Source organism: Ictalurus furcatus, chromosome 1, assembly GCF_023375685.1.
Source record: "Ictalurus furcatus strain D&B chromosome 1, Billie_1.0, whole genome shotgun sequence".
In the NCBI taxonomy this organism is placed as follows: Eukaryota; Metazoa; Chordata; class Actinopteri; order Siluriformes; family Ictaluridae; genus Ictalurus; species Ictalurus furcatus.
In genome coordinates this window covers 6,545,028-6,559,373 of record NC_071255.1, presented here as the reverse complement: position 1 = coordinate 6,559,373, position 14,346 = coordinate 6,545,028, and the positions used below count along the sequence as shown (strand labels likewise).

The following is a 14,346-nucleotide window of genomic DNA, read 5'->3' as shown; positions in this document are numbered from 1 at the left end:
ATAAATTTATAGCTAATGGGCAAGCCAGAGGTGATGGTGGCAAATGAAAAAAAATCCATCAGACGATATGAGGAAGAAACCTTGAGAGGAACCAGATTCAAAAGGTTTGGATTTAAAGAGAAGCGAATTAGTAAATGAATCACATGTAAATGAATCATACGTAAATGAATCAAATGAAAATGTATCACTTGAATATGAATCACATAAAAATGTATCACTTGAATATGAATCACATGTAAATGAATCACATGTAAATGAACCATATGAAAATGAATAAATAAATTAAAGACAAAAGGTTCAACATCTGGGTGACACCGAGTAGTGCGATTATAAATAACTCCCGTCTATAACTGTGTACTACATGGTCAAAAAGTGCAATTGTGTAACCAGGAAATTCATTATAGTTTTCACATGAAGTCTATTTTGTTGAACTGATCAACTGTTAAGAAGAATGAAGAAATTTGTTGTATCTGATAGAGTTCCATTTCCTCATCACCCAGAAATGTTTGGATAGTAAAATGTGTGAAGCAGGCAATGACATTGGACTTTACGTATACTGTTTCATAAAGAGGGTGTTTCCTGGCCACAAGCCATACACATGCAATGATGTTTGTGCACAGTCATTGGTACCACCCTCACAGACCAGGCCTTACAAAATGACTGCAGTTGTTGGCTTCATTGAGAAATGCAGATAGCACTGTCCTTTGATAAAATCCTGAAAAACAAGGTTAATAAGCCCCATGTTAGGGGCACTGGACTTACTGTATTTGGGGTTTTGGAGATTACTCATGATCCTACTGTGTCTTCACTTCCACACCACACAGTGCTATTATTTTGAAAGCTTGTGTGATATTAATTGTAAAAACTGCAGGGTGTTAATGGAACCAGAGTGTAGACATGATAGATCATTATTTCTTTTCTTTTTTTTTTTCTTCGAATTGCTTTATAATTTATGCTTTCACACATTGCTGTAAATTTAATTAGCAAATGAAAATAAAACAAATTCCCTTGTATTGAAAATGAGAATTTTAATTTGAGAAAATAAATTGAGAATTTTAACAACGTAAAAAAAAAAAACTTTCTGAAAACTACAAATAATTTTTCATTCACACTTGTATAGGATTCTCTGGCTGACTGGTATAAAGGCCTTCTTTTAATCTCAGCTAATGTCTTGAATGTGACAATAAGGTACAGAAATTGTACGCAATTGTACGATAAGAAAATCTAAAATTGTTACTCATTCATTCATTTTTAGTAACCGCTTTATCATGGGCATGGTTGTTGTGAAGCCAGAGCATATCACGGCAACACTGGGTGAGAGAATTCACCCCAGATGGGAAACCAGTCCATTGCAGGGCATCATTTGCACATACATGTTCACGCCCTTGTGTAGCCAGGTCATCAACCTGCCTGTTTCTGGACAGTGGAAGAAAACCAGAGAAGCCAGAGGAAACCCACTAGAACACAGGAAGCACACACAATATCCACACAGACAGTAGCCCAATATATATATATATATATATAAAATCCCTTTGATGACAGTACCTTAAGCTCAAACCTGCCTTAGTGCAATTGCTGCACAAGAAAGCACACCACAAAAACAGTGTGCAATACTTAATTAGAGCAGTGCAGTTATTTTCATTCCAGTGATTGATGGGACGGTTTACTGCTGTGTCACTTGAGAGGCTACAATATTCTACACGCACACTATCCCTATAGATCATGCTGCAAATAGGCCACATTGCAATTAACCAAAGGGAAAGCTAAGCAAGGGCACACAAACATATAGCAAGAATGCTTTGCTTTCCATGCTTTGCTGAGCATTGCATGATTTATGCATGCCAATTGCCCTTCTCTTTCTAATTAGCTTACCTCTCTTGATTATTCGCTTTCTTGTTCGCTTGTGTTTCTCCAGTAAACCTGAAAACTGTGCATGATGAGGCTCTCAGCGCACATACCATGGAGAACAGCTGGTGTTTCTGAATGGGGTAAGGTTTCCTTGAATGCTGATCACATTTCCTGGCACCCAAAAGGCCATGCAGAGAGAAGCTTAGCCATTCTTTACAAGAGGGTATACAGCAATATCTCTATATTGCTGTATACGCTCTTGTTAAGAATGTGTAAGTTCCTTCAACAAAACACCAAACAGCTTTCTATGAAAACCTAATAAATATTAGCACTGCTTAACTTATTAAACCCCGGGGACCAATTGAGGAGTCCAGACTCACATTCCTCACTCTCGTATATATATATATTTATAATACACTTTACTGTGCACTCAGCTTTCTCTGGACCCTTTGAGATCCACTAAATGCCTTGGGGTCTTGAGAAAAGGGTTGTTTGAATGCTCAGGGATTAACATGTAATAACATTTAAAGTGATGTTTGACACAAATATCCTTTTTTTGCAAGATAAATGGCATAAACATAAAGTTTAAATTGGGCTTACATAGATTATGCATTGAGTAAAAATAGCTATTTCTGAAAAGAAAAGTGAACTCTATTTGAACTGAATGAGCCAACATAATCATTACTAATCACCATATAGTATTATATAACATTTATAGTATTTAGGGTTTATAAATGTTTATATGCATTTATAGTAGGGAAGTAAATATATATATAAAAAAATATATAAATATAATATACACTTGTATTTGCATATTGTATGTGCCTTCGAAATTGTATGACATTGTCTGAGCAAAGACAAGGACAAACCTTTCATCCAATTAATGTCTTATCTGGGCCTTTAATGATAAGGAAAACAAATGACACCTTCATATCTAAGGTTAAATTATTGTTAGTTCAAAGACACCTGACCAAGTGCATTGTGGAAACTGTGCACTGGTACAGTATATTTGGCCCAAAAGAGCAAACCGATGTTAGTCACAAAACACTATGTAAGTACACAATGAAATCTTTTTGCCATAATGTTGGAACATTTGAAAAGCAAATGAACTGCTCTGTAACATGCGGGCATTTACTGCAGGTGCTGATACACCTAGTGTTTAAAGAACCAACAGTTCAGTAAATAAATCCTCACACATTGTATATTTGTACTTTAGCGCTCAAGGACTTCAGTATCTGCTGGTGCATGGAAGTGTTCGCCTGTGTTTCCTGACTGTCCCTGATGTGTATACAGAAATAAATCCTGCAGTCTCCGTGTACTGTAACTAATTCTGTGGCCTTCAGCATGACCTCTACCAGTGGACTGTTGGGTCTGTATTCCCAAAGAGACACGCCATGTTTATCTAAAAATTCTAAATGTTAGCCGGCTAGTTGCATGATTCAGAACTCATTTGTATTTCATGAGGATGTAATGCATAATGCTCACAGCTGCAGTCAATGTATCTTTATGTGTATGCTGTTATAATGTAGCACTGACCCTGAATGTGGCTCCCCTGGTTAATAATGAAGCTAAGCTTGACAGGATTATTGACGTCCCTGTAGCAGATCCAAATGAATCGGATGACTGGTGTGTATAATTCACCAGACGCTGCTCTTATGTAATATACTATAACAGCATATCATATGATTTTGCGTAAGAGGCACATTATTAGTCTAACCAGTTTTACGAGCCTCTGAGTCAGGTTAGTTTGTAATTTCATACGGGTCTACTGAGTGCCTCCAAGCTTGTTCATGGTGGTTATGGTGAGAAGCACAAGCCTTTATTTGTCACATACATACACTGAAAAAAAAATGACTGAGTGGTTCAGGAAATATGACAAAAACAAATCTGTGATTTTTACACTAAAAAAGCAAATAAATAGAATTACTGAATTGTTATAAAGTCTGTATATCTGTACTAAACAACTCATGTAAATATGTGGCTAAAGCCCAAAGTGTATATTTTACTTACTTTCCAGGGTTAATTTTAATGTTATTTTGCAAGAAGTCACAAAACTAGAATAAAAGAAGTAATGTTCGCTTGAACTGATCACAGAATTTTAAACTGATTTAATTTTGAGTGTTGTGGTTGGGTCATTTTCAATATTTCTAGCTTTGTGTTGCCTTTAAAGCATAAGGCTATTGTATTGTGAAATATTCTGAAATGTCAAGTGTTTCTTGCATTTCTCAATCAGGTGTATAGTGTACGCGTGTGTGTGTGTGTGTGTGTACACAGAAATTAGTAAAGTAATCATGTTAGGTTTTACCACTTCAGGCTTTATGAAAGCTGATATAAGTCTATTGGTGCACTCCTTTGGGTAGGAACCATTAAAAGTCTTAGTGACCTAAAGAGGAATGATGTTGTGTACTTTTTACAGTGTTGAGATTGATGTATTTCATTTAACTGAGTCTACGTAAATGTACTTAATAAAAAAAAGAAAACTGCTAGTTACACTTTTTTTTTAATTAACCAAAATCTTGGTACCGTGTAAACTTTAATTAAAATGTGCTTAGTTACATTTACTTTTCATTTAATTTTAAATGTAATTTTGTGTGGAAATTGTTACCCAAAAATTTCCCAATAATTTTTCAGTGTATTACAGTACTGTGAAAATCTTTCTTCACACATCCCAACTTGTTAGGAACTTGTTAGCAAGGGTCCAGGCACCCTTGGAATAGATAGGGTTAAGGGCCCTGCTCAAGGGCCCAACAGTGGCATCTTGAACCCACAACCTTCTGATCGATAAGCCAGAGCCTTTAACGTTTCCTGACTGGGAATTGAAACCAGGCCTGAGCAGTGAGAGCATGAATCCTAACTTGACCAGCAGGTTGTTGCATATGGACATGCACTATATAGTGCAACTATAGTGTCATGGTTAGATGTAAAGAAATGGATATTAGCTATAACCTCTGTTTCTAGCTGTCTCAGTATGCACTCAGCTGTTCGCTTCCTCTCAAGCACCTGTCATAACACCAAGACCTCATATCATGAGCTGCGGTGGCATGAGGATTTGGCAGTGATGTGATACTTGAGTCCTGGACTTATATATATATCTATGAATAGAGTTGGGTGTAACGTGTTACTGTAATCTAATCACTTTTTCTGATAACGCAGTAATGTAATGGGTTACATTTAAAATTTATGTAATTTGATTACAGTTACTGATGTCAATAATATTACGTTGCTTGCGTTACAAATTTATCGCTAAGAAAACAATATTAAGTAAACTATATATTTTTAAATAAATCGCATTTTGCCCAGAAGATTTTTTTCTTTACCTCCGAATAATTCTCCACTTGGTGTGGTTTGTCACTACGTAACTGAACATCAGTAAAAGAAGGCCGCCTGTAATTTTATATCTTCAGTAAACAAAGGTGAGACCAATTAGACAGGGTTTACAGGAAAATACGTGGAAACACTCACGTCTTATTGGCTGACAGTCTCTCAGTTCTGCCGAACGCTAGCTCACACAGTCAGTGTGAGGAAAAATGGATATACACAGATTTTATTTTTTTTAAAACCAGTAAAGGGGTTGAAACTAAAACAGTAACATCCTCTGATGCTGAGCAGGATGCTGAGCAGTGTGTAATTGTCTATATGAGTTCCAGTTTATGTGAACATGATATGAGCAGAGCATAAGGAAAGATAATGTACTGTACATGGCACTGTAGCAGCTAAACCCACACAATGATAGCTTAGTTGTGCCTCCCCTTGACTAGCGACACCAAACTAGCCTATTTAGAAAAGTTTAATATTTTATCAGTCTGGTAGTCCTACAAACAGTGACAACACCCGAGGCATGTTTTATGATAAATCCAACTTTTTCTGATCATGTCATACATTGACGCGTGCTAAAATGACTGAAAGAACTATGAGTTTCACTTTGTAGTGTATTTTTGTAGGTTTGAAAGGTTTTGAAAGTAACGTGAAAGTAAAGTCATTAGTAATTTGATTACTTTTTACATGCAGTAATCAGTAATGTAATCAAATTACAATTTGAATGTAGTAATTCACAGTGTTGGGTAAATTACTCAAAAAAAACAAAAAAAAAAAAACGTAATCCACTACAGATTACTAATTACTACTTTAAAATCGTAAGCTGATTACATTACGTTACTTTGTAACGCATTACACCCAACGCTGGTAATTAGTAATCTGTAGTGGATCACTTTTTCTGAGTAACTTACCCAACACTGTCTATGAAGTGCCATGATCTCTAGGATACATAACTTGAATTGGACTCATTCATTTAAGACTTGGGGTTGGACTTCGGTTTACAGATTTGCTCTGAATTTTGGGTATTGTAACATTTAAACAGGTAAATAATATTTTAGAAACATAATAATAGTGGTGGCTCCATGGTTCAGGGTTTAGGCTGTGGCTCAGAGGGTTGTGAGTTCAACATCAAGCTGCCAATCTTGTGTTCTTGAACATAAAACTGCTGAGATATAAGTTGCTACGGGTAAAAGCAACTGCCAAAATGAGTAAATGTAGTTTATTCATCATTAAATAACACCACACAAACTGTGCTGTTACTGTCATGAAGCAGACATCATGAAGATGTAAGTGCAGGTTTTCTGGTTTTATTAAATACAATATAGCTGACAAAGCAGCCGACAAAATGGTCAGGTAGATCAGCAAATGTAGCATGTCAAAAACAAGTCAGGCAGATAAAGGCTTGGAATTGTCACATACTCAATGTTAGAGCAAGACTTAAGTCTACAGGAATATGGGACCATAGGAGGTATAAGACTGGTAAGAAAAGAAGTTTGCCAATGCATGGAACTTTATCTTTCAGAACACATGGAGCAAGACTTACACATTGTATTCCTTGTAGCATGGTTTCCCACCAATATTTTGTGGTGTGAAATCACTCTTTGCATCACGAAGGTACTTGGATCCTGGATGAGATGAGATTGTGGGGCCCATCAGGCATGTCTTGGTCTGAGTTATTTAGCTACCTTAAGGTATTCTTGTGATCAGTGTAAACTAAGGATAGTCTTGCCGTACCATTTGACTCCCTCCTGCCAATGTTGTTGTTTTTCCGCTGCCAATTTTACTGCTAGTGACTCCCTGTTGCCAACATTTAATATGTAGCTCCTACTACATATTACCCAGGGTAAAACAAGTACAATGAGGTTATTAGGGGATTCCTTGACCAGAAAAGAGTTTGTCTCCTTGTGGAGAACACTGGTGTGAAAGCAGGGGTGGCACAACTTCTCCGAAAGTACTGGGGCAAAATTTTATGCTTTCATTATAATTTAATAAAAATTTGAGCTAGTAATGATATTTAAACTAGATATCATGTGCTACAACAAAGACTGCAAGTAGAACATACATCAAGCAAATATTCTTTAAATTAATTTGTTTAAACAGTAAAGAACCCACAAGGAACGTCAGAGTAGCAGTTTGAGTAATGTTTCTATAATCGATTCAGTGTACAGAATATGTGCGTATATTACTTAAAAGGTTGAAACGTTAGCGATACTGATTCTGATTCAACACTCGATTATTAAGTGCCAGCAAGCACCAATGAGCGGTTAACCCTGCAGTTAACCCTTTTTTGCTCATAGGAGTTCCCCTTTAGGTGCAATGCGGCCCCAGCTAAAGTGAAAGTTTTGAATGGTTTTTCAACCGGGTTAGACATGTCTGAAGTGCTGGGTCACCGCCCCAATAGTTTGAAAAGTGCCAGGTCAGATGCCAGCGCACCCCCGTTGCTCCGGCAACCCTGTGTGAATGCGTAGCTCAGCAATTTGATAGGTTCTGAACCCCTCACCCACTGGTTTTTCATCTAGTGCATGGGCAGGAATAACAAATCACTGTCCTGGCAAGTCAACTTTCCATCCCCCTTTAAAGCTCCTGAGAGAATACAGCAATGAGTGCAGACTCATTCTATCTGTTTCCTTGTAGACATTGTTTTAGGGATATGAGTCATTCACCTGCTTCTTTGCCATTGGGAGGGTGATAGAATGTGTTGGAAAACAGGTCAAAAAACCAGTCATAAGAGTGAAACATATCACCCTTATTCATCTCCACAGTGGTTTCCAGGCTACACTCTTTGTTGTATTTAATGTCATGAGAACAATGAACAATGTAGTAGGAAAACTTGGCACTTAGAAGGTTCTTGGAAGTGATTGGAAACAGGTTGGGATAGGTGCTTGACTGAAGATGAGGTTGGGATTTCTTCTACACCACTGGTCAACAACCCTCTTCCTTGAGATCTACCATCCTGCAGGTTTCATCTCCAACCAAAACACCTGTTTTAGTTGGTCAAGAACTTCTTACGGCAATGATGGGATGGTCAAGGGGCCAGGATTATGGTTAGGGCTAAAGTCTTCAGGAAGGTAGATCTCCAGGAACAATTTGGTGACCACTGCTCTACACTGACTGGTTTTATCATATGATTAGAACAGCTCTCAGAACAGCCTCAGTTCTTCATGGCATAGATTACACAAGGTGTTAGAAACATCCCTTCAAGATTCTGGTACATGATTATGTCATTGCATCACATCCGATTTGTTAGCTATATATTCATGCTGCAAATCGTCTGTTCTATTATATCCCAATGGTGTTATTTTGGATTCAGATCTAGTAACTGGGGAGGACACTGAAGTATACTAAAATCATTGTCACGTTCAAATGTCACATCTTGCATTGTCATGCTGTAGCCATTATAGGATGGGTAAATTAAAATGATACTTGATTGATATGAAGGGGCCCAATGTGTACCAAAAGAAAATAATTCTCCACAATGTGAATGGTATGATGGTTCTATTAATCCCTATGGACACTGTATTTCCACTGTGTGTGTAGAGTACAGTAGCCACACGGATTAATGGAACCATCATATCATTCATTTATTTTCAGTAATTACTTCAACTGGTTTACTGGAGTTGTCACAGTCCACTTGGATGTAATGGTGAAATGACTTACACTCAACTTGGACATAAGGAGTTGAGACTCTACTTGAAGAAAGGGGTTACATTGGGATTTGGTTCAGTTCTGAGGGCATGAGAATGAAGATGACACTGTCAGTCAATTAATTGTGTACTATTATAATTGTACACCTTGTATTTTAGCATTTTTGTTTAAATTATCTCATCTAAAAAGTGAAAATACATAAACAGTGACAATGCATAAGTGAGTCAAGAAATGTTTATTATTACAATATTATTAAATGAATTGAGGAATATTAGAAATTACTTGTTGTAATGAAACAATTTAATCTAATTGAATCAGTAAGGGATAAAATCTTTATCACTCTGATTAAGAACTTTAGGCACGCCACATATTTTTGTTTTACAGTCAATACTAGCACTGCCTTTTAATCTTTTACACATAGGCTTAATGGGTTTATCGTTCAAGTGCACCTGCCTTTATTAAATTACTCATTAGGATCTGAGAGTTAATAATTTCCACAAAGGTTTAAGTTTTCCGTTTCAATAATTTAATTGCTATTCTGTATTACTTTGTATTGTCTGTGGTAATGGGTGTTCAAAATTTTTCACTGGCAATGTATGTTGTAATGCAGTTAAAACGACAGACTTATTCCTCAAATCCCATTACATAGTCACTCAGTGTTCAGAGTCTGGAGTGCAGAGAACAAGAGTTAGGGTTAGAATGAACAAATTATAAAAATGAACTATTTTGTCTCATTACAAATATTATTGTACCAGACAAATCACCTTAAATAAAATAGCATACATTCGTGAGACACTCATTATAGAGAGAATATCATGTTGGATTATGAATGAACAGTCGGAACTGTCATGCTGTCCTTAGTCCAACATTCTGGTATGTGCTGACTGAGATTTTATGTCTGTGTATCTTCTGTCCTTTTTACTGAAGAGGAACAATCAGTGCCTGCATCAGCACAGGCTTCCTGCTAATGAGTTAATATTGGTGCCGTCTAGTCTGCATAGTTCTGTAATTAGTTGTGACATAAACACAATGCAGGGAGGTTGCATATAGGCTAATAATCATGTGGCTAAGTTCACTGATATGGGGTTACGCTAATAGATAATGATGATTATGCTATGATTTATAGGTTACAATAAAAGTAAACATGACAGGTTGTGCTGTTTATTATTGGAAAATACTGGCGAGATAATAATGATGTGATGTGGTCTGACCTGTAGCGGACTTACTCTTACAACGACAGTCCCATATCTGGACTTTTGTTAAACTGGCCCTTATGATGGTTTATTTATTACATTGTAGTACATTGTCAAAATTAGCTGCATACACGCCATTAAAAATCTATGCCTAATGTGCATATCTAATGTAATTACATGAAAAATCATTGAAAATATGTGGACATTTCTTCAGAAACCATATAACCTATAATCTCATTGCTTAATCTGCTTTGCTGTTTGTGACAGCCAGATATAATATAATATAATGGAGTCGTTGCAGATGTTTTATAATACAGTTATCTGATTCGATGTCTTGACACAGTTTACACAATTTTTACCAAGTTCTTTGTGGACCATGTTTTCAGCAGTTGGAAGAAATCAAGATCATGTAAGAAAATCCTACAGAAACAGCTCATCTTTCTTTGAGTTTAATCAGAATCGCTTCATTGATGTCAGGTGTATGATAATTACTTTTGTATGAGTTTGAATGTGATTGAGTCATTCTGAGCACAGTCACATTCCCCATTATAGACAGTTATGCAACCAGGTTATTGTATTTTTATTTTTATTTTTATTTTTTTTCCACCTAAAAGGTTTGTATTTGTTTTTCACATTAATTCTCTTGGTTGCTGTATCACATTAAAGGTGGGGAAAATTCTGACATGAGTTATCTTGATTAGGTTATGTTAACATCTTTGGATTAAATTATATATATATATATATATATATATATATATATATATATATATATATATATATATATATATATATATATATATTAACTGTAGTTACTTTTCCTTTATGGCCTAATAGAATTGTGTTTGTTTTATTTCATTCCATCAACTATAAAAAGTTTTTTTTTTTTGTTTTTTTAAACAAAAACATATCTTTGCTGGATAGATTTGTCAAAAAAAAAAAACCACCATCTGCCACACATTATGAGTTCAAGCATGCTAAGCACTTTATTTAAAGATTCTAATTAATATAAATATAAGTATAAACATTCTAGTATGACAAGTTATTTGGTTTTTTTATTAGCTGTCTTATTTAGTGCACAAAAATTGACATTAAAATATATAATGTAATTGAATATATGTATAGCATATTTAATTAAAATCATCTAATAATTTAGCGTTTAGCATAATGTGGTCCTAACATATCCTAAATAACAGTATGTCAGAATCATTCCAGATCTAACACAGTCAACACGTCTGAAACGTTCAAGTTCAACGAATCGCCACAAATTCTCTGGTCCCGTGATTTCATGCAACAAAATGAGAAAAGGAAGGAAATGTTAAAAACGTCATATTTTGCTGAATGAACATGTTTCAGTGAGCTGACTGTGGTCTGTAGTAAAATAGTATGCATATTTTTTTGCACCAGCCCTTCCTTTAAGGACAACTCAACAGCAGCAATGTGTTCATTAGGTATCTTTAGGGAATCATTAAAAAGTGAACATACACTACATACATATGCTTTCACACAAGGATCACAGTTCATTCTAAGCTGCTCTAGAAGACATCAAATGTGAAACTAACTTCCGTTTTGAGGATTCGATACTCAAGCGTTAACCACCATACTCCTCCTCTGTTGTGCAGATATCGTACGTGTGCGTGTTTTTCAGTGTAGGCATGACACCGTGACTCATATACAGTACTGTGCGAATATTGTAGGCAATATACGTTTTGTCTTACATTGCCTAATTTGTATTTACTGCATTAGTGTCAGTAGAAAAGAAAGAAATTAGATTTCAAAAGATTTTTTTTCATTCACTGTTACAGGACCGTAGTAGCTAATAGACCAAGGAGAAGAAGAAGAACTGTATGAAGTTCTCCAAGAAACCTGGAACAGTGATTTCATTAGAAAACTGCATGACCGAAAGGCTTGCAAAGTACGGTATATCTGTAAAAGAGATGCTTTAAGGGATGTTATGGTGGTAAGCTGCTTTTTGCTAAGCTGCCATGATCCTGAAGCAGGCAGAGAGAGATAACCATGACAGATGGCCCACTTCACTGCAGCATGGAGTTAGACATTTGGTTTGCATGTGTGTATGTTTTGGTGAATCTTGATTACGATGAGCCAGACACCATACCCAATATATACAGAAGCAAATTATTCTTCCGCTGACTATATATCTACAATGGAGCGTAAAAAAAGCAAAGACTTAGTAGTGCTCTTGTCAGATGGCAGGGAAATATTATTCTAATGTAAAAACCAAACAACATGACAGGGGTCAGGGGCAGGCTTAAGAATCCAGGAGCAGCTCATTTGGAAGATGAGCGGACTTCACGACCTTTCAGAGGCTGAGGTGGGCGGTAGTTATCCACCATATGGCACTCGGGCTCCCCCTCCACAGAGAAGAGCAGGCTACGGAATTTCTCCATCTATTGTCCATAAAAGAGAAATATAGAATAAAGCGATAGTGAGATATAACTGGATTAGGAATATACATGTATTGAATGGTAATGTTGACACAAACATTTATAAATCCCATTTACGTCTTTGTGTAGTATCTAATATGATCAACTTAAAAACTCCCATCAGCAGCAAATAAAGGTTAAATGAGGATATTCACAGTATGAGGATGCAAAATCATGGCATTTCTCTAGGAAGTGAGAACTTTTACAAGGGTGCAACAGGCCTCTATGCCTGGGAGACCAGCAGATCACAAAAAAAAGAAGACTGAAAAAAGACTGAAAAGAGACTGAAAGAATGAGTCAGCACAATAGTCTAGAATTGTTCAAACAACTCAAACTCTGAGATGAAGCTAGTGGTCAGTCTGGTTAAACCCCACTGAGCATAATTATACAAACAAAGTTTTATCCAGGAGCTAAACTTCCTTCTAATTGCTATGGAACATTTCGGAACACGCTGCTATGTTTATATCAGTAATGAGTAGCTAACACTGTTCCGCTATGAGTATGAGTAGGTCCGGTGAATAATATGTTCATGAAATGGACAGGACCTGTGCAGGGCTAGCACTGATTGACTTCCTGCAGACGATCCATGTAACACTCTCGAGCAGTGGGGGTGTGGTCAAGGAGCCATCGTATGTCCAGTAGTCCAGAGCGTTAGGCAGCAGCGTAGTGGGGTCAAAGTCTGCAAATGACGTCTGCGCTCCCTGGGAGGAAATCCAGAAAATCATGACTAGCCAGTTTATCTCAGAATAAATCAACAACATTAGTCCTTAACATAAAAGTCCCACAGAACTTGCCTTTGCTTTAATGGCATCCAGTACATCAATAACCTTCTGGAGTTGAGGGTTTTCAGCACCAATCTGTTGAAGGTAAAATACAGAAATGAACATACTTGATACACACAGTGTTTTATCATGTTATCTCGTGTTTTATTATAAAAATAAGAATAAAGCATTAAAATGGTTTTATGTGTATGGACCTCCAAGAAGACTCCAACCACGGCGAGGCCATCAGACTTGCTAGCAGCTTCTCCAAAGTTGGGATATGTGGTATTCCAGTGAACTAGATGAAGCTAGAGAGTAAGAAAAAAAACCCCACATCTTTACTTGCACCAAAACTCATAGTGTAGTCTAGGTCTTGCCACGGTTTATCGTTTCTAAAACCGTGCATATATTCAACATGGACAAAACAGATACAGCATGTAAGCCCAAAAATCGACTGAATTGCGTAACCTTGTGTAGGCACTAGGATATGGAAGGTACATACTTCAGCAGGGTACAGTTTTCCATCAACTGTGTGCTCGGAGCCTTTATCATCGCTAGATCCCCAGTGAAAATGGAACTGTTTAAGTCTGTAGGTGCCGGTTATGGGCCCCCCTGTCAGAGCTGACAGATACAAGCACACAACACAAAAAAAAAACAGTTTCAGACCATGATTTAACATTTGAAAAGAAGAATCTGTAAAACATTCCCCATAATTGGTGGAATAAAGTTATTTCTGTCATAATTACAAATAGCTCCAGGTAGGGACTACCACAATGGAGTAATGATATAACCACCACTACCATCCCCCAACACACATTCTTGTACGTATAGTGTTGTGATTTGTTTATAACACAATGTGTGTGTCTCTGTAACAGGATGACACGTTACAGTGTAATAAAATGATTTTACTTTCCTGAACACATTTGTGTGTAACAGTCCTCAATTGTTCTCAGGAAGGAAATACCTTCCACTGACGACTGACACGTGTTTAATGTTTAACAGAGTATGAGTCAAAAGTTCACTAGGACCTTTTTTTGTGTGCAGCCTTTGTGCTCACACTTCCCCATTAGCGCATTTGCGTAGTGGCAAAATATAACTACACAAAGTTAGCAGACACACAGGTATAACTGCACATCATCTGCA

The 14,346-nt window shown here is 36.7% G+C and overlaps 1 protein-coding gene across 1 annotated transcript in view; it reads right to left on the bottom strand.

The window, feature by feature from the left end:
* Window positions 1-10,958: 10,958 nt before the first annotated feature.
* The window catches only part of LOC128606100 (carbonic anhydrase 2), a 5,363-nt gene continuing 1,975 nt past the window's right edge, over window positions 10,959-14,346 (bottom strand). The window contains exons 3-6 of the mRNA XM_053622122.1: window positions 13,706-13,824; window positions 13,419-13,511; window positions 12,988-13,299; window positions 10,959-12,406 (exon numbers count right to left, since the gene is read on the bottom strand). Coding sequence (XP_053478097.1) covers window positions 13,210-13,299; window positions 13,419-13,511; window positions 13,706-13,824 — 302 coding nt within the window. The 3' untranslated portion in view covers window positions 10,959-12,406; window positions 12,988-13,209. The remainder of the gene's footprint in view (window positions 12,407-12,987; window positions 13,300-13,418; window positions 13,512-13,705; window positions 13,825-14,346) is intronic.